We start from the raw sequence: 24,480 nt of genomic DNA, 5'->3' as shown, positions 1-24,480 counted from the left end.
TAGATAATAACAAAATGAAAATATTAAATACACAACGTAGATCATAAAATAATTAAAATATTTCAGACTATTTGAAATAGACGACTTTGAATGAAAATATCGGACTAATGGTCGAGAATCGTTGCGCGCACACACGACAACAGCGTCCAAAGAACCCCAGGGAACTGTTGGAATACTAATGGGGTTGCAAGAGCCAGGACTTTGCGCCCTTCCACCCACACGCCCACTCTGCTCTATCGTTCGTGTCGTAAACACTAACAAATCAATACTGCTACACTACAGTGACAGTCGGTCGTCCATAAACGCTAGGAAAAATTGGATATCCACCATAATTACTGCATACCAAAATGACACTTGCATAATATTTCAGTAGTTGTTTATTTTTTTTTTAGTTAAAAGCAATTATATTTATATAATTAACATTTATACATTCAATAAACATTCAAGAAACTAGAGTTATAATACCTTTTCTTAAAAAATAAATGTAGATTATACATTATTATTATATTACTATTTATACAGAAATCATTCAACAAAATATACGAATAGTATAATAGAATACTATTATATTATAGGAACAAATTAACTAAAATTTAACATAAACCATAACATACATTTGTGAAGTTTTATATATTATGAACCATAATTTCAACCATATTAAATTAAATCGAAACATTTTCAAATGCCTTAAAGAATTACAGTGAAACCTCTAAATACCGGACACTCTAGGTCGTTGAAATGTTGTCCGTTATTTGGAGATGTCCGCTATTCTAAGGGTTTGATTTTAGACCTAAGTTTTTAAGATTGTAGAAAGTTTGTAGTTGGTTCTTAAGAAAACGTCCGCTATTGGGAGGTGTCCGTGAGGGGAGGTTTCGCTGTATAACTATCAACTATTAATAATAGACAAATGAATTATAATTATTAAGGTTATCTTGAACGTTGCAAAATATTAATGTATTATAGTTTACCAAGTTACCTAACACAAAAATACCAACGGTAATTATTATCAAGCAATCATATGAATAATAATTATGATTTAAGAACAATTTTATAGCCACTTAGTCTGACTTTTAAGCTAATACCAGTTAATGCAATCTTCATCTAAACCTAATTCATAACTAAGTATTTTAAAATAAGATAATTTGTGAATATACCTACTAATTTATCTAAATTTTATGATTTATCGAAATCAACATCTCAATCTGACATATAAACATTAAATAACATTAGAGGTTTATTTGGGGGATCAATGTGGGCATTTTTCACTGTTTGATTTGTATACGAGAACTTTTATTCATTCCAACGCCGTATCGATGGACACAATAAAAATTAAAAAAACAAAACAGCCATTTTTAAGGTAAACGCCGTAAGTGTGTGTCTTACCTATAACACACTCTAAACTACTGATTCATGGTTTGTATAAATTAGGCGTTTCTTGATATTTACAAACTTTAAATTTATCCGTGATTTTTAAAACACCTCTGATAATATTTAATAATTTTCACTTTCTAGTTACATAATATTCTTTTTTCTATTTTGTAAGCACACAAACATGATAAAAAAGAACCTAATAATATTTTAAAAATAAAAAGTCTTACATTAAGAGGGCGTGATGCCTAAGTGTGTTGTCTCCGTTCAGCAAAATACATTTTGTGTTATTAGTCTTAATAATACGGTAAATTTACGAGAGAATACAGATAATATTCTTACATTCAATGTTGTTAATAGGTAAATTTACAATAGTATTAGAACTAACACATGGACTCTGCAGAATTCAAATTTGCCTGCATGATGTACGTTTATAAGACTGATACAACATATAAGACAGCATACAGCATTACGTCATAATGGAAAACATTTAATGGTATAAAAGATAACTAAAAAATGTTACCTAACGTCATAATCAGTTTTATTAATATTAATATATAAATTTGATTTATTTTAAATTTTACCATACATAGTTAGTAAACCTATATCTTTAGAGGAGATAATATTTATATTTGTACACTAAAACAATGCATTTATCTAAAGATTTTAGAATAACATATAAAAACGGCTGTTATGTAAGTGAGACCAAAAAAATTAAAAATAACATAAGTATTTAATGTAGTGTGACAACCTCTAAAGATAAACAGAGTAAATCCTAGTGGATTTAATATTTTGTCCACGATTCATACATTTAATAATATAATTTTTTTTGTTTATTAAGATATATGCACAATCTGTACTATTTAGCACAACATGAGTGGTGTGTGGAGATAGAACAAAAATACATTGAAAATTAGAATAAGAAGCCACCCATTAATGACACTTGACTGGGAGTTAAATAAAATACTGAATAATAATTTAATGTTAAACCTCAATAATAGTATTAATATCTAATGATAAACATAAAACAATAGAATAACTAATTTAGCTGTATCATGTTTTACTGCGCTGAAGTATAGTTACGATATTTTCAATCAAAATCGTCCAAATAATAGAATAACAAAAATATCGTCGAGATAAATTTCTTGTAAAAAACTACCACCTCACAAAAGTCGAAAAAAACTAAAACAATCGCCCTTACTTGTACATACTATACTTCTTACTATCGCACCAGGATACAAAGATGATAATTACCTTTCGTGTGGGTACGCCCTGAAGACGGTCCTCTCACGAGTTCGAGTTCGGAGAGGGTCGGGCGATCCTTGAATCGGCGATACAACATGGTAGCCGGAGGCGGTCGGTCGTCCGCGGTAGCTAGCCTCTCGTTCACGATCGTAAAAATGACTAGAACGTTCAAAGCTGCTGAGTTCCTCTAAAGGAGACCTGTGAACAAAAGAGAGAAAAAAGCTCCAGTCAGGAATGTCACCAGATACAGCGGTTTTGACGGATGTACAAATTTATTTTTTAATACCACCGGACAACTCTTGCCACGCGACTAATGTTAAATTTTTAGTAATTACACTTAGTACGCTGGCTTAATATTATTGCCACGATAGGTGATAGGGAGGGAGCAGCGGACGTTAATAAATAATAATATTTAAAAACATTACTGCACCCAGGGACGACTTAATCATGTTAATAGTCTCTTTGATCTATCTCCGACCCCAGCTATATTAATATGTTAAGGAGATAGATCAAATCATAAATCTGTAACATATCTTCTATACACAAGTCATTACGGCTTTATGATTCACAAATAACGAATATAATATAAATTTAGTCGAGCAGTACATTAAACTACATGATTATGCAAGGTCAAGTTCATGTATCCTTTAAACTAACATAAAATGTTGAATGACACTATATTGTTATTTTTAAAAAAAGTCAAAACTAATCGACACTTATGATTACATTAGGCATACGAATTAAAACTATTTAATGAACATAAAATAAAGAATATTCATAAGTTATATATGATAATAGAATTCAAAATAAATGATTTTTAAAACTTTTCGTATTGATATAGTTCATAGGGCGGAGCAACGGGGCGTGGTTAGCAGCAACTGCACGCCCTAATCATCGATAAAAGGGCAGATATTTAATTTACGTTTTAAGGGCCACCGCCCACCAAGCTTAAGAATTCTTGGGCGATTTTTTGGACGGTTTTTGGTAATTAATAGGAAGTATAAATAATATCATATACATATCATCAATATAAATGAATCAAATAGAAAACCTACAATAAAATATAAATATCGAAAAATTTGGATGACAAAAAAAATTTATCATAAATTAGTGCAGGTTGTAAAAAAATTGAGCAATTTAATTATACTACCGATGCAATAAAATTGGGGAAATAAAAACAACCAGCGGTCAGCTGTACACCTGGTTTTTATTTTTATTTTTAAGTAAAATAACCATATAAAAAAAAAAATTGTTTATTTTTAAACTTGATGTAGACAAACATCCTTTTTTCCAGTAAAACTTCAAGATACTTTTTATTATTTTTATTTTTACTTTTTAGTCAATTTTTAAAAATGTTAACAAATTACAGTGGATTTCTTTGGGATATAATATTCACGAGTATAAAAAAAATTACGTTTCCTACTTGTACTTCCAATTTGAGTGACAAAAGTTTTTCACATTTTCATTCTCACAAATAATAGTGGAGTCATTTTTAGGTAATAATATTAAGTTACCTAGTAGGGACAAATGTATTAGGTAGCATGAAGGGAGGGGAGCATCCTACACGTTTATAGGCCGATTAAGATTCTGCATGCTGAGAACACAACTCCAAGCTCCACCTATGATATTGATCATAAATAACAAAAATAAATGAAACCTAATATGAAGTATAAACAATACACTTCAAAATACTAAACACCAAACTATATAATATTATGTTTGCGTTTCAATTGATAAATAATAATCAATGACTATTATTCTACAAATCACACCAATTGCCGAAATATTATGATTTGTCATGATTCATATTAATATAACAATATAATTTAGGGTGTTGAGTTGCCAGGTCTAGGAGAGAGGTAGACAACGTACTACCACGCTGGAAATGGAATACAATATTATGACAACGAATTGTCGAGGAAACATTACAAAATTCGTACGAGCGTAACAAATTACGGGCGATCCCTTACAATAATTATTATGTAACGGAGGATAATTAAAAGTTAAAATAATAATAATCGACGGCAAACAAAAATCCACAACAATCGTGAGCGGCCATAATGCACGATCACGATTCGTACGATTCACCAATAAGGAATCCGCCGATGTTTGTTATGTCTCACGTGTAGTGAACCCAAAGCACGTTGTTTCAAATAAATCGAGATTACCTAACATTATTTCAACGCAATAAGCGGCAGCAGAAGGGAAATATGGGATCAGGAGCATAATATTATCATAATATGATAGTTGTAGACTGTAGTGAAATTTATTAAGAAAAAGGTGGGTAAGTGGATGTCGCTCTGCTGTACAGTAGGCTACAAGTGGATCACTGTAATGGATGGTGTTTAATTTGAATTTAATGATATAATATCATTGTATAAGAAAAACTATTCAGAGCGAAAACGGTCAGTCAGCCTATGATATTACCAAGTATATTTGATGATATTCTTGTGAATAAAGTAATTTATATAACCTATTTACGTGGAACCTTGTTTTAAATTTTCAATTCTTAGCTATAAAAGTTGAACATTTTATACATTTTTAACTACAAAATAATATTATTACATTTTAAATTTGATAAATTTTGTCAAAATTTGAACTTTACATGCATATTAAAAAAAATTGTGCCTATGTATTTTCAATATTTTTCAAGTGCTATTGTAACAATATATTAGGAGCCTCGCATACAATTTTCACGCTTTTCTCTACCCAAAAAAAAATTGTATTGATATTTATAGAAAAAAAAACTAAAAAAATTGAGAACTGACAATGTCCGTAGACAGCTCAAGAGTCAAATTATTTTCAAAATTCTATCATGTATAGAAAATACTAATACAAACATTCAATGAAATTTTCAAGTATCCACAGTTATACATTTTTTAATTACAACAAAATAAGAAAATCGTTACACAAGAAATCGAGTGAATATCAAATGTTGTAAAAATATGAATTTCAAACGCTCATAAAAATTTAATTTGGCTTTCTTGTAGACATTTTTTTTTTGATAAAGGTAGATAAACTTATGGATAATCTTATATTACATTTTCAAATCTTAGATTTAAAAAGAAAAATTTTTATGAATTCTTAACTTAAAATAAATTGCTATTTTTTGTGATTTTTCCGAAAGATTTGAACTTTAAATGCTCATAAATAAAAAACTGTGACTAAGGATTTTTAATATTTTTCAAATATCATTGTAGCAATATAGTAGGAGCCTTGTATTAAAATTTCAAGCTTTTTTACCCAACAAATAAGTTTTCTTGACATCCATAGAAAAAAAATACTAATAAAATTGAAAACTGAAAATATTCCTAAACAGTACAAAACAAATCAAAATATTTTGAAAATTTTATCGTGTATATAAAATGCAAATATTTAGGGTTACACCAAAAACCAAATTCGATTTTGCGTAAAAATTCCCGTTTTTCCTTAATTTTTATTTATTTTTCCGGGCGCTTTTGAAAACTATTAGGAATTTTAAATTTTGACCTCCCAAAAGTACCAACTAGATTCACTTTCTCATCGAAGCATTATTTCGACTACTAATCGTGTACACAGGCACAAAAATAAAAAAAAATAAAAAAAAAATAAAGAAACACACATCATTGTAAAATCAATATATCATCGCTCCGCTCAGAATCTAAAACAGTCACCAAAAAAAGTTATGCTGGCAAATTATGGGATCAAGCCAGAGCCTAATTTAATGACTAATGTCGACAGGGCGTCTTCCTTAGAAAACATATAGGTTTTATTAGGATGAGGGACGACAATTAAAACTATTAAATAATTTGTAAAAAATACTAAATGTCTGCACGGTAAATGGGTAAGATTTTCCATCTGCATATTATGAGTAGGTGTAATACCTTAGATTAAAATATACTGAGTAATGTAGGTATACGGCTTTGTATTCTTGGAATTCAATCTCACAAGATGGACAAAGAAAGAAAGATTTTTTTGGGTAGAGGACAATAATTTTGATATATTTTTATGTTTTTATTAAATATCTAGTTTTACCTATGGGTAGTGGTGCGTGCATGGATATGACACGGAATTATAATTGTATAATATATAATATGACTTATTGTAATTAATTGTAATTTGTAACTAAATAGTTATATAGTTCAATTAATTCAGGATCCAATGTCCGTATATATATATAAATTAAAGTTGCATAAAATTGGTGCATTAATTACATAATTATATTATATCGAAATAAAAAAGTTGATTTCAATGATTAAAATGATAGTTCGCTTTTAAATCATAATATACTTATAACATTATCATTTAATATTTTATATTACGACGTAATATGCACTATTGAGTAGTAGGTATATTAAATATATTAAATACTTATAAAGTTATAACTTATAAGTTTATAACATTATCATTGAGGATAGATTATATTTTGCTCAATGATAATATGATGTAAATTATTTTATTATTAGTAAAGTAGGCTGATAATTTATGAAAATAATATCCATCACTAAACAAAAAGCATTAGTAACTCCAAATTATAAATATTAATATTATTATTATTATTATTATTATTATTATTACTATTAATTTTATAAATATTTCAAAGCAAAACATGGAATATCAATATAATAAGTTATTTTACCTTGGGTAAATTAATTTTAGTTTATATTAAACTTATAAAATATTATTAATTTATTTATTTGATATACTTATACACTTTAATATTGTACTATATTATTGTACTTTAATCTTATATAATGGGAATAAAGTTAATTTTCTTATCCTAACAATTTCACCAAGGATAAAAATGATTTTAAAACATGAATCTTGGTGCCTAATTTTAGTATAAAACAGATAATTTTATATCTCATTTACGAACCAAATAGGTTACGTTACAAATACTTATAGCGCATTTCTCACAGTTCACACACGTCATATATTGTACTTACATAAATTTAAAATTAAATGTGAAATATTCAAGATAACCTTTAAGAAAAATAAATGATGATTGATACATTTTTATAATTTATATTTTTATTTATATTGATAAATATGCATATGAAATCTATCGAACCAAGATCCTCAATTATTAAATGTATTATACAGGTACCAACTACATATTATTTAGTAGTCATAAATTTCATAATCTATTATTTCATCAATAACGTAAGGATAAAAATCACATTGTTGAACATTACAATATCTGTTTCAATTCTTACTGCCCAAAAATAGGTACAGGAAAATTTAAATTTGGTATCATATCATATGTTTCACGTGAGTTGAAATATTGATAATTTAAATCAATTGTAACAAGGTAAATATTTTAAAATAAAAATGTTTCAATTATTCAAAAGAAAATGGTTTGCCCTAATTTCAATACATATTATATAACTAGTGCCAAAAAATAATTACCAATACGAAGGTCACAAATGAAAAAAAATAAAACAATTAGAAATAACTGATCTAATAATAAAAACATTTGATGAGATACCTATTACATTATTTTTATTAATTTTTACCACATTACTAATCTAAATAATTTTTATTATTTCTTTAAATATTCAATATCTATCTTCGGCGAGATAATCAAACAATTCTATTCAAAGAATAATAACCTAATAAAATAATATATAAAAACAATTACATGTTGTGATTAGATTATAGTATTATCAAATCATAGAAATCGTTTAGAATTAATAAATAAATATTACACGTTAGCTTTTAACGGAAGCAATACAAATAATTGTTGAAATATTGGAATAAAAGTTTAATTCTTACAAAATAATATTTAAATCTTATGAAGCTTCATAATATGTAAAATATGTTCAATAAGCTTATTTATACATGGAATATAAACTATAAAGCGCAATATGCTATCGAATCATTTTTCTCAAGTAGTATAATATTATGTCTGATATTTTGTTAGTAATAAAATAATCCGTCGAAGAATACTATAATTTGAACAATAAGCTACTACAGTATTACTACTTCTACAACTGCTACCTAACTTCTACTACTAGTACTACTACTTCTACTACTACTACTACTACTACTACCACAACAACGATATCGAGTGTGTATAATATGCAGTTTTTTTTTTACTTTTATCTGTATTTTTTTTATAAATTTAATTCGACGACGACGACGAACCGTAAAACGCTAATTAGGCCGCTGTCGTCACTGTCGGTACTGTAACATAGGACGAGCGAACAAAGAGCGAGAAATAAAAATATTATTATATATTTATGTCTATTCGGGGTCCAGAGAATTCGTCGTCTGCAGCACAGACAAAAGCCGTTCGCCGTCCGGAATAATAATAATAATAAGTGCTGAAGTGGTGAGGAGAGGTGGAGACGTGTTCTTTATACATGACGACGGTGTTCGTCGCAACCGCGCATTGTATTCTATTATATAAATCGGTCAAACAGAGAGGGAGACGAAAAGGAGGAGACAAGTAAGGGCGAGGTGTCAACGACGAGTTTCCGCGGGGGAGAAGCATCGGCAGCGGTTTCGCGGGCAACGAGTAATAAAAAAAAAAAATTTAAAAAACGCACAAGCCGCCGCCGTCGACAACGATTGCGGGCAACTCCAACGAGCCGCGTCGACGGGTACGGAACCAGCGTCGGCCACTTGCCCCCGCCGACGAAGGCCCGAGAGGTGAATGAATCTGGCAACGCCTGCGTCGCGGTGCGACCGCTGCCGCCCGGTTGCTTCGGCAGCAGTCGCCGAGCCGCCGTCGTTCCGGCGGTACGCGCGCCGCTGCTGCGCCGAGTAACTCCACAGTAACGTACACACAGGGCGACCGAATTTTAAATCGTCATCGTTGCCGCCGCACGGACGTTTTTTCTTGTTGAAGTTGTTGTTCCGTTTGATTCTTCTTCGCTACTCTGCTTTTGTGTAGTCGTCGAACTGTCAATTTTTCTTAATATCCAAGCGCGGGCGCGTGCGCGCCACCATCTCGCAGAACAAGAGGTGAAAGCGCTACGCAACGGCGGCGGCCGCGGTAACGCTGTTTTGCAATAGGGAAAGCTCTCCCGCGGGTTCACTGGACTCTCGTTCGCAAAACAAATAGGACTGCCCGACTACAGTTTACCGAGATCTCGTTATTGTTGTTGTTGTTGTTGAAGTTGTTTTTTTAATTTTTAATGATCGACGGTCTATGGCTACGTTTGACTGGGGGCAGGGTGGTCATCCTGAGTCATAATATGATATCGGGTTTTTCTGAGATTTTCACACTAACCACCACCACCTAATAATGTGGTATCATAATATTTACGTTTTATTATGGACATTGTTATTGTTATATTGTAAATCGGCATTTCCAAAAATATTTCCTGTGGTAGGTAATTAATCAATCGTATGGAAAGAACAATATCATCACGGAAGATAAGACGCGTTAACCAAAATACGCGTAGTTCGTTCACGTGTAACGATACATAATAGGTTGAGTGAGGAGGGGGATGATTCGGAGACAACATATTAGCGAAAAAGAACATTCGATAATGGATCCGATGTTTTCATGTTCGCAAATCTAAACGTAACTTGATTACAGCTAAAACGTTAATATCAAAATAGATAATTAAACATAAACATATAAAACCCAAAGATTTTGGTGTTAAATTATGTGATTCAATTATAATGTTATGCACAGTAGTAATAGGTATAGTAGGTATCTCGATCAATTACAAATAATTTGAAAGTTGTAATATTAATTTATTTTTTAAATATATCCTTTATTACAAAATTGTCTCTACATACACTGTACATATTTTATATTACTGAATCGTATTGTTTAATACAGATTAATAAAAATAGATCGTGTTAAATAATATTACAAACAAGAAAAATGATGATAGTAAAGATAAAATAAATAATTTTGATTAATTTATTAACCCAACATAAAAGCATTTATCTGGAGCAAATGAGTAGAATGGCCATGGAGAGATAATGGTATAAGAAAAACGTAACGATACGTAAAATTAACTGGAGAAAGCCCAAAGGTCAGACAAAGATGGATGGACACGCTAAGTCAGGCCTTAGAAAATGCGGCAAGAGACGAAGCTGGCAATTAGTGAAAATATGGAAATATGGCATAGCCATAATAGAAGAAACGAAGACTCTGAACGGGCTATAGTTCTTAAGAAACAGAAGAAATTTGATAACAAATACTACCTACTTTTGTTGAATAATAAAAATATAACTGGAATCCAATGTACATGAAAACGCGCTTTCGCACTTGACAATGATTAATATTTATTTTATTATATTTTGTTAGTAGTTTTTAAATACTTGAGGTTTTAGTCAATTCCTGTAGAACAATTGAGATACAGTGCACCATTACGTCTAGAAGCATAATTTATTCGTATGGCATCGGCACTCTTTTAAACTTTCAATAATTATTAAATAAAACCAACTGAAGACGGATAACATTTTGTATTAGTACTTTACAGTTAGGTATTTTAATACCAATGACCGTTTATAAACCATTTATATATCATAAATAAATTAGCAAAAATACTATTGTTTTTACATCATGGACATATAAATAGAAAAAGTATTTACATTTTTTTTTTTTTTAAACGATTGAACACCTTAAAAATGGTTAGTTTTTAAACGTATACATTATGAAAAAAAATTGTATTTAAATACCTCAGCAAATCTTTAGTTTTAAAAAATAGTAATTATATCTAAATGGATTTTATTATAAACATTGGCACGTTGATAATATTTTTCATAATATTGCAAAAGTAATTAAGTACCTGACATAATCGAACATAGTTTATTGCAGAAAAAATATTTTACGTGAACGTCATTCAATCCGTTTATGTAACTGAAGCTTAGCACGAAAATAAGAAGGACATATATTATTATTATAACGTATGCATACAATAGTGTCTTATTAATTTATTATAAGTACCTACCTAACAAAAAATATAAATGTTATATTACTCACATTTTTCTATTTATTTGAATTAATTAAATTTAATCAATAAACTAATAAATATAATAAATGTGTATTAAACAGTTATTGTCAGATATAATAGTACACCAAAAACAGAAGCAGAATAAAAATAAAATATAGCTACACTACAAGGACAAATCATATTGACATAATTTTAATACATGTGAATTATTTGATAATAGTTTATTATATTGAGAATTGAGAACATATTTACCATCTTTGTACGTTAAAATTATAATAATACATTATTCAGTTAATAATATAAAATTATATTATATAACTTTGAGAAAATCAATGTGTTGTTTTTAATTTTTAATATTAATTAATAATCAATGGACTTTATTATCACACAGTTATTACAGATTTGTACGTAACGAGAACCATTAAATAAAGCACCATTTGTATTTCAGTTAAATATATTTATGCATATGTAAGAATCTTGTCATAAGGAACATATTGCCAAAAAAATATTCACATCCCATTGAAAAAATGTAAATTACGAGTAGAGAGATTTATGGACATGGAATATTACAATTTTATCAAGACACACACCACAAATAACGGCATGTTTTACAGTTAAAATATGTTGACACAATTTGAGAGTTCCGAGATTGCAAAATATAGCAATTGTTTTAAATTAAATGACCCGACTTTTATTTTAAATAGCAGACAGCAACCACAGCGTGTACACTTCCTAATGCATTTTATTAGATGTTCCAATCCCCGTGTTCGTTAAAAACCCAAACCATTCAATTTCAAGTATTTAATATCATTAGGCAAAAATAATTGCATACGAAACGCGAAGGTATTTAGTGTTTACTATTTAAACTAGGATTTCGTGAAAAACAGCTTAAAACGAATACCGATTTTTAAATACATATTTAAAATCCGAGAGCCCAAAAAAAACAAAATTATTAGGAAGGCGTAGTCAAATCCGACGTTTAGAAATAATAATAAATAATTATGATTTGGGTTCGATATTTTTTCTATTATTACTCTCACGTATCGCACTTTTATGAACGAGAAAATAATATGTATTATTATTATTTTATTTTTTTATTAACTTTTTGGAGCACACAACTGAAATAACAACGACGATGACTGTAAAGCACAATATGGTAATTATTAATAATGGTTTTCATTTCCGCGAGTACAGAGAGTAAGCTGGTAAACGGGAGCTCGCGATAACGCACTATAATAGTATAATAGGAACAACACACGCGAGTTATTGTGAGATTGGTAGGTACTAGGTAGTAGTTACGTAATAAACTCATAATGCTCATATCTTGTTATTATTATTAATAATATAATAGTGACAAATGTTTTTATGCGCTATCGATAATAATGATACAGAATTTCTTTCAAACCAACCGATCGCGAATCGCGACACAATGATAATAATTATTATAAGTTGACTTAATCGGGCGTGTGAGGTGTGTGCCTATCTGTGCATTTTTAACGTTTAAAAATGTTTTTATTGAATTTTATTCCATTTACCACCACGTATAGATCGTCTTTTATAGATAGACGGATGGTATACGCGGTATAAAATATTATGTGTGGCGGGCGCGCAATAGGCAAAGAGAATGGGAAAACAACCTGCGTAGAATTGCAACGGTTACAAATGTACAAACATAAATTACGAAATGTTTTATGTTTTCCTAGACACACCGTAATGAAAGAACCTACTCAGCCAAATGGCACGTGGAAGTAGATGAAATAAAACTTAGCAAAAATGTAAAAAAAAATTTAGTCATCTATACTTTATTTTTCCAAATTTATATTAATGTTAAGGAATGTGTTACATAATAGTCGATTAAAATATATAATACAACATAAAAGTTATGATTATGTAATTTAAAGTAATAGGTACCTATGATTATTATTATAATAGGCAATAAGGGTGTTACTTCTTGTCACAAAATATTACATTGTCTGTGCTCATATTATGATACTTTTGTACAACAAATATTTTAATAATATCCTAAGCTAGTAAGCCCTAAAGTTAATTATCGTGCAGTTAAAAATGTAATTTAAAAATTCGTATTAAAACACTTGTACATACGTGCACATACTACACTAGGTACATACAATAAGATGAACTAGTAAACCTATTATTATACTTTTATTTATGACATATAGGTTCTTTAGTATAATTTCAGACCCGTATTAAATCATGCACGTCTATTTTTTTTTATAGTATTTCTCTATTCACACGATTTTGCAGACCGCAGTTAAATATACACAATAATAGAGGCAAAGCGAGTTTGAGAACGATGCTAGTCCGTGTAATAGTCAATCACAATAACTTGTGTTAAAAAGCAAAATGGCAACCACGACAGCATTAGAACTTAGAAGTGAGTTGATACGATTCATATAATATTATAATAATAATGTCTCATACCACCCACGGAATAAAACAAAATTATGGGAAAATATGAAATATAACAAAAGAAAAGTATTCACTGTTTAACCGTTCTTCGATAACGCTCGTATATATTATAATATTTACCAATTATTTTATAACATTGTGTATTATCCCACACACACGATGACACGATGGTGACCGCGCACACACGTCATGCATAAGCAATATGTATATATTATAATATGTATGTACGTTGTATGTATTATATATTATAATTATTATAATCGACTCGATTTTAATTAGATAGATACCAGAGAGAGGTACACCGTCGGCCGGTCGTCACATCTGGCGCAGTGTCAATTTTATTACACATTTATACAGCGCATAAAGGTAGGCAAAGTGCGTGCGTCCTCTCCAATACACACATACACTCACTAACTCACTTTATCACTATAACCACCCCGTCCCTCCCTCTCACACCACACTCTCACGCCCTCTCTCTCACAGCGGGGGCGTGACGAAAAATTGTTGACGACAAAAATATATGACAATATCATCTCGAATAAAATTATGTATCGTTTAATAGACGACGGAATATGAAGACGAGACTCACCCGTGGATGTACGGCCTGGTGGGGGTCGGATACAGGTGCGGCGGCATGGTCGGGCTGGCCGACGGTATGGCGGCGGGCTCGTGGTACTCGGTGCTGAGGGACCTGTCGTCCAACTTTTGCTCCACGTTGTGCGCTTTCGAGGCGGACTTGATGTCCATGAACGACACGGTGGCGCACACGCCACTGGCGCCCAGCACCACCTCTTCCTTCGATCTCGCCAGTATTTTAACGCTTTGCACGCGTCCATACCTGTGGCAAAAAACACGCGTCGATATTATTAGCCATGTCCGAAACGAGCAACAAACGTCCGGGCGACGACGAGATAACACTTGTATATTTGTATTGTATCATTTATATCGAAAATCAATTGAGGAAATGTTATTTTCTTTTTATTTATGATAAAAATACGTTAAAACGTTAAATACATGATTTGTTATGACGTGGAATTACGGGCGGCGGCGAGTAGATGACGAACGGCGAATAACAACTACTACACTACTCGACTACCGGGCGGCGAACGCGAGTGAGATGGTGTTTTGCAGAGCGGAATCGGTCGGCCGGCCGGTCGGGGCACGCGCAAAAAACCTAGCGACACACACACGCGCGCGCGCGCGGGACGACGGCGGCGACGGGCGCGATTTAATGCACTCGACGAAACGCGCCGCCGCTCGAGTCGTGTTAGTAGTCACTCCGTCAATCAGTGCTGCGAATTTCGTGCACGTCCAACCGGCAGAGGAGGACGTGCACGACAACGACGACAACTATACACATACTACACGCCCCACGACAGCCTGCACCGGGCTCTCCAAAACTTTTATTATATTGATATATAAATGCGCGTTTATATATAACTATAATATGAGACACGGTGTTGGTACTACCCTGGAGGAAGTCAAAGGGGTTGCGGGAGAGAATAACCCCCCTGGCCCGGAGAGAGACCGTAATATAAAAACCCCAAAAACACACGGTCGTCGCATCGATTTTAATCGAAATGACGCATGAGCGCGGGGCGTTTCTTATACCAGACGAGTGGAGTTTTTAATTTTTTTTTATTTCCTCTGTTCGTTTCTCTCTTGCGACCGACCGAATATTCTATTATTTTAATATAAAATTATAAAATAATAATAATTCATAGGGAGTATAAAATATTTTTGCTACCTCACATAGTCACATGTCACATGCACGCATATGGGAAAAATACTAATTCAACGAGTTTTGCAAGGTTTCCGCGATTAAAACAATAATTTTTTAAAAACCTAGGTTCTACAGCAATTAAATAAATGAGTGTTATTAAGAAAAAAAAAATGGAAATCACATTCACGCTATAAGACTTGTAAACCAATGTACAGGCCGAACGCGCGAATAAAATTTTTAAAAAAACCTTGTAAAACAACGTTTTAATATTTATAAGACGATCGACCAAATTAAATAAGTAGCGTATTTTTCAAATATTTTCCATACAGTGTAATATTATAATACATTATAATTTATAATAAGTTGTACATTTTCAATTACGGTTTTACGGCTAAATGAAATGTACTTAAAAATATTCTTAAAATTATAATAAATATTAAATATTTTACCAATCAGAGTAACGTAACATACATAAAGTACGTATAACAATAACAACTTAATAGTTTTTTTTTCTATTTCTTACTAATTTGTTTTCATCATTTCATAAATTTAATTAATTTTTCAATTTATAATCATAAAAAAAAATAATAAAAACATATATGAAAACAAATTTTTCTGTTTTAATGATTATTTAATAAGTTATATTCTATAGATTATATAAAATGTAGCTTTGTTATTTTTATACGGTTACACCTGGATGGTTTTCGTTGGAATTTAGTACACATCTGCGACGCGTATGGGGGGTAAGTAAATAGCTCCTAGCAAAAGTAAAAGTACTTTTACGACCACCTCGTGGTTTTTATATGACCGAACTACGTCGACAAGAAAAGGTTTTCAGTTAACGACAAAAGTTATACAAACGTTTTACACATCTTTTACATAATTTTCTCGTTTATTATTCTATAAATGGAACCAAAGGGAGAGATATATCGCTATTTTATCGTTTACTAAATTAACATTTTTATGCATAAAACGTTAATGTTCTAAATGTTAAACATTTGTTTTTAATCGCCCTTCAATAAATATTTATCAGAAAGTAGAACTTTTATATTTTATATTAGTATTGACTGTACAGTGTGCAAATAATTAATGAGCAAATATACCAAAACCAAATAATAATAAAATATTAATAAATCGTACAAATATTTATCATGTGTAAATACGTAAATAATAGAATCAAATCGATGTCAGCTAAATTCTTGACCTAAGAACAGATAAAAATACTACAGCAGCGATAAGAAAAACTATTATGTAAACAAAAATAAAAACGTAAATTGGCTGTTGTTCTTAATCCGCCCCAACCTAAACTATAGGTATCTTGTTATGTTAAAATACTAAAAACGTAATAGCCAAATAGCTATTTATCAGTCCCTCGGCACTCCTCAGTCATCACATAAGATATATATATATAATATAAGGAGTGGAAGACTATTATTGTAGACTATTTTTACCCCATTCTTCGTATGTGTGGCGTTCGGAAATAAAATATCTTAATTTAACTTTTTAGTTTTTAATGAAAACATGTTCAGCTGTTTTGTACAATTTCTATAATGCTCGCTAGAATAAAAAGGTAACCTTTTAGTTATAGCCAGGCTCCAGTTTTGTTTAATTAACTTTAGGAGAATTATTTTTAGTAATAATATTTGTAATACCCAACTTTGATATCTTGATTATTCTCAATTAGAAAATAGTTTATAGTTTTTATGGTAAGTATAAACCATAGGCACGGTGGATAATTCCAAAAGTAGTATAATATACGAAGACACTATGTATTTTCTGTTCATGAAATTGTAACTCAAAGAACATACCTAATTAATTTTTTATATTCTAAAATAATAAGATAATCATCAATTTTTTTGATCGATTACATATGATCTAAACTGTGATTTCTTAAAATCTTATGGAATATTGATACAATTAGAAAGGTAATTTTGGGAACTTAGAAGATAACTGCAATAAAACTTATAAGTTTATATATCTTCTATATAGTTTTTAACTAAATCAACAAATTTATACTACAATGTCGATGTGTAAACAGGATTTAAGATTCTGACTGAAACGTTGAATACTATTTGAGTTCTTTTATTTGAATAATACAACCCATAAAAAAGTATGAAATAATTTCATAATATAAAACATAATAAAGAAAAGTGAAAAATTTTTTTTTATTTTAGACCAATAAGAGCAGGAATATTTAGTTTAATAACAAACCTTTTATTTCTAAGAGTCAACAAAAGTATATACAATTTAAAATAAAAAATTACTGGAAAAGTTGCATTGCGGCACCTATATTAACATTCAATGTAATAACAATTTAGTAATTCAAAAAAAGATGCGCGTCACTATTTGTATTTTTATTTAGGAATTGAAAAATTAAACAATCAGATTTTGGACTAAATCTTAACAAATTTTGAGCAAAGCATTTTTTTTTAATGCATTATGATTTATTATTGACTTAAATAATCCCCTTCATCGCCACTTTAATATTTTTATAATATTGAGTTACTAAATATTTTGTACACCGCCATAATAATATTTACTAGTTACAATAAAATTATTATATAAAAATATAATTTTAAAAACAACATAAAATTAAATAGTCATCATCAAATAACTGAAAATGAATAATTTTAAATTAAATGACTTGTAGCTATCTACCATTTAAAAAAATTGTATCTATACTACAATGAAACGCAATAAACAGAATAATAAGGTACTGAATATTGAAAATGGTTCTGTCCAATATTATGATTGTTAATAAAAAAAATCATAGTACTACTTGGTATACTTTTCTATCAATTTGATATAATTTTTAAAAAAAATGGCCACGTCCTATTTTCTTGTTTTTATTTTGACGGAAAATGTGATACGAGGTTATTCTAAGCTTTATAATATTATACAAAAATGTCATATTATATAATATTATGATCTCAAACTGTAAATTTAGTTATGTTTTGAACATAATATGTGTTTTAAATAACCTACATCCATAGACGATAAACGGTGCAGTGGTGACAATTTACCCCCCAGATATGTTTTTTACGTATATGACACAATCTGACACATTGTAGGAAATTATAGGAATGCGTACAAACAATATTATTATTAAGAAACTAACACCGCACCACATACCAAAACAGAAAAGAGAAGCATTATAATAATACAATCGGACCTTTAATCAATTAAATATTTTCAACTTCCTCTTAAAGAAAACTTATTATTTTAATTTTTTTTTGCTTATTCGAGGCCATTCAGGCCTAGCCGCTTCCACGTTTCTCTATGTGTCCAGATCTTCCCAATTTAATACACTCAGTATCCTTAGGTCCTCTTAGACTCGGTCTTCCCATCGTGGTCTTGCAGGTCTTCCTCTTGGTCGGCTTTTATTAGTTTTCCATCTTGTAATCGTCCGTATGAGTTGGCCTTTTGGCGTCTGCTCTCTGCTCTCTATACATGACCAGCCTATTTTAACCTCTGGCTTTTGAGTGTGGCCACGATATTGGTGTCGCTGAAAAGTGTTCTCTTTTAGACCTTATTTCGTATTTGCCTTCGTCGTTTCTCACTGGTCCAAATATTCTTCGTAATATGTTCCTCTCGAAAATCTTTAATTTTTTCTCATCCGACTAGGTGGATGCCAACGAGCCGCAGACATAATATAGAACAATCGGTCTAACGGGGGTCTTATATAATCTTATTTTTGATCTTCTTGAAAGTTGTTTGTATTTAAATAGTTGAACTAATGAGAAATAGCATTTATGTCCAGCTATGAATCTACTATATGTATCTCTTCATGCCTGCGAGTTTATATCTAACCCGAAATATTTAAAATTATAAGCTTTCTGAAAAGACATGTCTTATGTTTTAGTTATTAATTTTATGTTTTTTATGAATATTATAAATTAAAAATAAATATTAAAACTTAAAAACATAAGTACCTTATAATTAATTATGCCTTATAGATGCCAATCTATTTAGACTAAGATTGTAAAAAAATTATAATTTTAATAATATCATTAATGATTTCTCAGAGAAAATTAATTGTATTGATCACTGAGAAATTCCTCCTGCGGTGACAAGTCATGATTGCATATTTCTAGAACTATATTATGCACTTTTGTAGTATTGTTCTATTATTATTAGACTCCATAAGGATATTCACCGTTGTCATTATATTATATAATTAATATAAATCTAAGTAAAGAAATAAGACTTTAACACTTTAATTATTTCGTTCAGAAGACTGTCGCGGTCGACGGTCGTACCCGCATGTGAAACCTCCGTCTTATTAATAATTAATAATAATAATAATTACTCTACTAACGCAGAACACCAAATGTTAGGTTCAGAAGAATCCATTTTACTCTCTTATTTTTAATATTAGAGTAAATTAGCCTAATATTAAATTAAAAGGTCAGAATATTATCCCGGGCGCATACAGGCTTTATCTTTTAAGTTCCTTAATTTTACTTTAACACCATAGAGCATAGGGTTGAATATTTAAAACAAAATTCCTCATAGGTTGGTTTTACTGAAAATTAAAAAAACTCATAAACTCATAGACATTTTATTGACGACATTGGACATTCAAACATATTTTAACACTTAATCCACGAACAAATTTACTTATTTTGATATTGTTCAAAAAAATATAAATCGCAGGAACTTGAAATATTCCACTATAATTACTTATATTACTACTAATACCATTGACATTTTCAAAATGTATGTACTAATTTCAAGCTATTTATGGAGATTTTCAGTTTTCGGATTTGTTTATTAATTTTTTTTTAATTTAAACAAAGATTTAATCACTTAGTCAAAAAGCTAAAAAATATGAAACAAGATACTCCATAATTTGTACTGTAATTAATTGTATACAATAAGTAAAAGCGATGGCGGTACATAAACAACATATACATAGCATAAAATACTACAAGAAAGAAGCACATGATGAGGGATCCAGCGATAGAACTCTCCAGAAATATTATATTTAAATTCTGTATCATAAGATAAATCTTATAGGGGCAGCAATCGATGAAAAAACGTGGTTTTTAGACCAAAATGCCTGATAAGACTGAAGGAATTTGGTTAGATTCAATTTTTAAAACTGATTTTCATTGATTGCTAAGTTTACTAGGTTTCTTTTAAGGCGATTTTGAATATTTTTTTTTTTAGCTGTGGTATCCATGAATAAATATATGATATTTTTTGTATTTATATTAACACATTAACACGCATCAAGATATAAAAATAATTGGAATATTGAAAATCGCCTCGATGGAAACCCAGTAAACTTGTTAATATCAATCATAATCTGTTTTCAAAATTAAAATCCGTCAAACCAAATCTTCCAGTTTTGTCTGGCTTTTTGGTCTAAAAACCACTTTATTTCATCGATTGCAGCCCCCTCCCCTCCCCCCTAACGAAATTGGATATTTAATGTTTTGTTATTTTGTTGGAATTCAAAAAATATTATAAGCACTTGAATGTTTTTGTGATCACTCATCACGTTTAATGTATACTATTCTTTACTATAACTATACATATTTTCTAAATATTTAGATTCATTTTAAGCTATTTATACCTTTTATATTGTAACTAATCCACACGTACGTCACGCACTCGTGCATCAGTATTAATTTTTAGTATTGGTGTAACAGTACATTATTGTACATATAACAACTAGTAATATAAGATAATATGAAATAATATTATAAATAAGCAATATTTTTTACTTGGTCAATGAAATTTGTTTTTGGAAAAAATTAGTTCAGCCTACCGTAATATCGTATTACTAATAGAAAAATAAATAGAGAGCAATTAATATAACAATATAATAAAATATCCTTAGAAATATAGGCTAAAGACAGCTCAGAATCGTTTTCGTATGCAATGATTTATCATTATTAAATTTTAATACCATTATATTAATTCCCCTCCTTCCTCACAACCACAAGAAAAATAATTTCTGTGCTACTGTCTACAATAATCAAGATATTTAGTCTATTTATAATTAATAAATAAATATACTAAGTCAGAAATGACGAAATATTTTTGTATAATATTATAGTTTCAATATTCAACGCTTAGCATACAACTATATTAAGATTGATTTATCTCAAGATATCGAGACACAATAGGATTACTGAGTGATCAGATATGATTTCAGAAATATCATAGAATTCTGATCCTTATAATATTATACAGTATACCAAAAATCTTCTCATTGATAAATATATTCTAATTTAAAAAAGAAATATAAACACAGAACCTAAATAATATGTGTATACATTCTACAGTGTACGTCATTAACTTAATTATTAATTGTCCATTATCACATTCCAAAATTTCAGGTGGTTTTTATTGAATAAAAAAATTAAAAACTTTTAACAGAATTTGTTCGTTTGCCTTGACGATTTGGTCTATTTATTTGAAATCCGTAATTGTTAAGCCTTATTTATTCACTATTTCACTTATGTTCAAATTAATACAATTTGTTTTACTATTATTATTTCATAATTCAATACTACTGCGTAATACAAATTGACTTTTTTGCATATGTATTATTGTATTCCTTTTAACTATTATTACAACGAGATTTTTAATGTTCAACGATTTCATTTGTCGATTATATTATTACAATTTCATATTTTCATGTCTAATATAAGAGAGTTAATAAAATTCATTTGATACCATTAATAATATTCTTCTATTGACGAAACTGGGATTTCTAATCAAATTAGTTATATTTAAATATAATTTATAAGCTTGTGCACGCGAAAACACAATAACGTATCATATAGACCTTTTACTAATTTATCATTATTCATTATGCATGCTGATTACTTGTTATTTTTCAGTACATGTCAAAGTACGAGTAATGCATACAGTTTTTACGTGTATGTAAAGATAATAATACAAAAAATTTTAGTTGTTTTCCCAGAGGGCAACATCTCGGGGGAAGAAATACGAGACCGTCTGGACCTATGAAACCCCATGACATTAGCTGTCACGTAAAGACAATCTACCAGTCACGCCTAAATAAATTAACATAATAATAATAATAATAATAATATTATTACTATTATAATAAAGGAATAGATGAATCCGGTTTTCTGATGTTATCCGTTAGCGTCACAATATATATTAAATTCATATGTATATATATATAAAGTGTTACATTATAATAACAGAGAATTACAATCTCTAGGTATTATATTATATTGACCTTAGGTCATAAAAATTGTTGGCTATTGGAACACATACATAAATAATAATATAATACAATTTACATCTTCTCGCCGTTAATATTTCCGTCGGATCGACAAGGAAAAAAATTAACAGCGCGTTTACATACGCACAAGGTGATACGTACACTGCTACGTGTTAACGACAATAATAATATTAAACGGAGAATATTGAATAATCGAAAATTGACGACAGAATACTTGCAATGGTAGTGAAAATAATAATAACTACCCATAGTTTAACTTACTACAATATTATTTCTATATTATTAATTATCGTTTATAAACAAACTATACACAATAATATGTCACAAGCCGGATAAATCATAATATGCAATTTTAAGCAGCACTAACTACGGGCAAGTTCGTGCTACGCTGTAATTTCAAATCTGCGTAGACGATGGTTTTTATATATTATTATTGTTTTGAATTTTCTTATACATCCACGCAGTCTCGTGAGCCGAGGATACTGGCGTACAACGCCACCGCGTTCCAGTCACGCAACGAAGGATTGGCTGGCCATGGAGCACGAAAATTACTGCGACGTCGACGGAATATTAAAAAAACTCGACGTTCCCATTACGAAGTGGTGAAAAGATGAAAAATCTACAGAAAAACCGTCGAGAAAAACAAAACACAAACGCTCGGTCGGCTCGGTCGGCGGTTCGGATCCCGAGCATCGCAAGCAGCCGGGCCCCCTCCTACCGCGCACCATCACCACAACAACGGCGGCGGCCCGGCAGCGGAGTTCGCCCACCGACCTAACGATTCAAGCACGTCTCTGTGCGTGTGCGTGTGTGGTGTCCAGGCTGGCCCCGCACGCCACGTTGCCAAACCGTGCGTGCGCGCGCGCACGCACAGACACACCGCCGTACATAATAAAACTATGTGCTCCGGTGGCGGCCGGGCCCGGCTTTCACATCGATACCAAACACCGCCGCCGTCGTACCACCACAACGACGACGACGACGACCGATAACAACAACACTACTACTACAACCCTAGTATTCACCGACACATACAAACACCCACCACCATTCGGCCCAAAAGTTATTTCATTCGGATTTTTTGTAATATTTACTACACTGGTAGTCTGGTTGCTTTGATATACCAGTCTCAGTTCTTGGTGTCGAACGGGTTTTATGTGTTTACAGTTTGCAATGCTCGCCGCAGTATAAACAATATGATTTCATTCATCGATAAATATATTCAAAATTCGTTCACGAGAAAACTCAGACCGGAAACTCACTCACACTTACACTGCATTTCGAGTGTGAAAATAATATTGGTTTTCCAAACGATCATCCTTGCTGTGATTCGTTCGTTTTCAAAATGTGTTCACAGTTTGATTTTAAAGACGAAAAAACCACTGCACTCGCTTGAACACACGATACATACAACCGGTTTGACGGGATTCAATGGTTCTTTTCTTTACCGACCCCCATCGTGTGTATCACCCTTAGCGACACACACGTTGCACATTAGCCAATAAAGAAGACCCACTTCTCCCTCGTATTTCTCAAGAAAAATACCTCATGCGTTTTTATGTAATACTCCGAACACGACATCG

General features: G+C 30.7%; 1 protein-coding gene across 2 annotated transcripts in view; it reads right to left on the bottom strand.

Moving 5' to 3' along the window:
* LOC132948583 (protein split ends-like) overlaps positions 1–24,480 on the bottom strand; it is a 58,220-nt gene that overhangs the window by 14,445 nt on the left and 19,295 nt on the right. Inside the window, exons 1-3 of one of the 2 annotated variants that reach the window (XM_061019112.1) lie at positions 14,958–14,974; positions 14,533–14,781; positions 2,623–2,811 (exon numbers count right to left, since the gene is read on the bottom strand). In XM_061019112.1, the coding sequence (XP_060875095.1) occupies positions 2,623–2,811; positions 14,533–14,781; positions 14,958–14,959 (440 nt within the window). In that variant the 5' untranslated portion in view covers positions 14,960–14,974. Of the gene's footprint in view, positions 1–2,622; positions 2,812–14,532; positions 14,782–14,957; positions 14,975–24,480 lie in introns of those variants that run through there. The other variant, XM_061019111.1, reaches the window with a different exon arrangement.

Source organism: Metopolophium dirhodum, chromosome 7 (genome assembly GCF_019925205.1).
Source record: "Metopolophium dirhodum isolate CAU chromosome 7, ASM1992520v1, whole genome shotgun sequence".
Lineage (NCBI taxonomy): Eukaryota > Metazoa > Arthropoda > Insecta > Hemiptera > Aphididae > Metopolophium > Metopolophium dirhodum.
The sequence above is the reverse complement of the archived record's forward strand: the minus strand, read 5'-3'. Positions and strand labels throughout refer to the sequence as shown.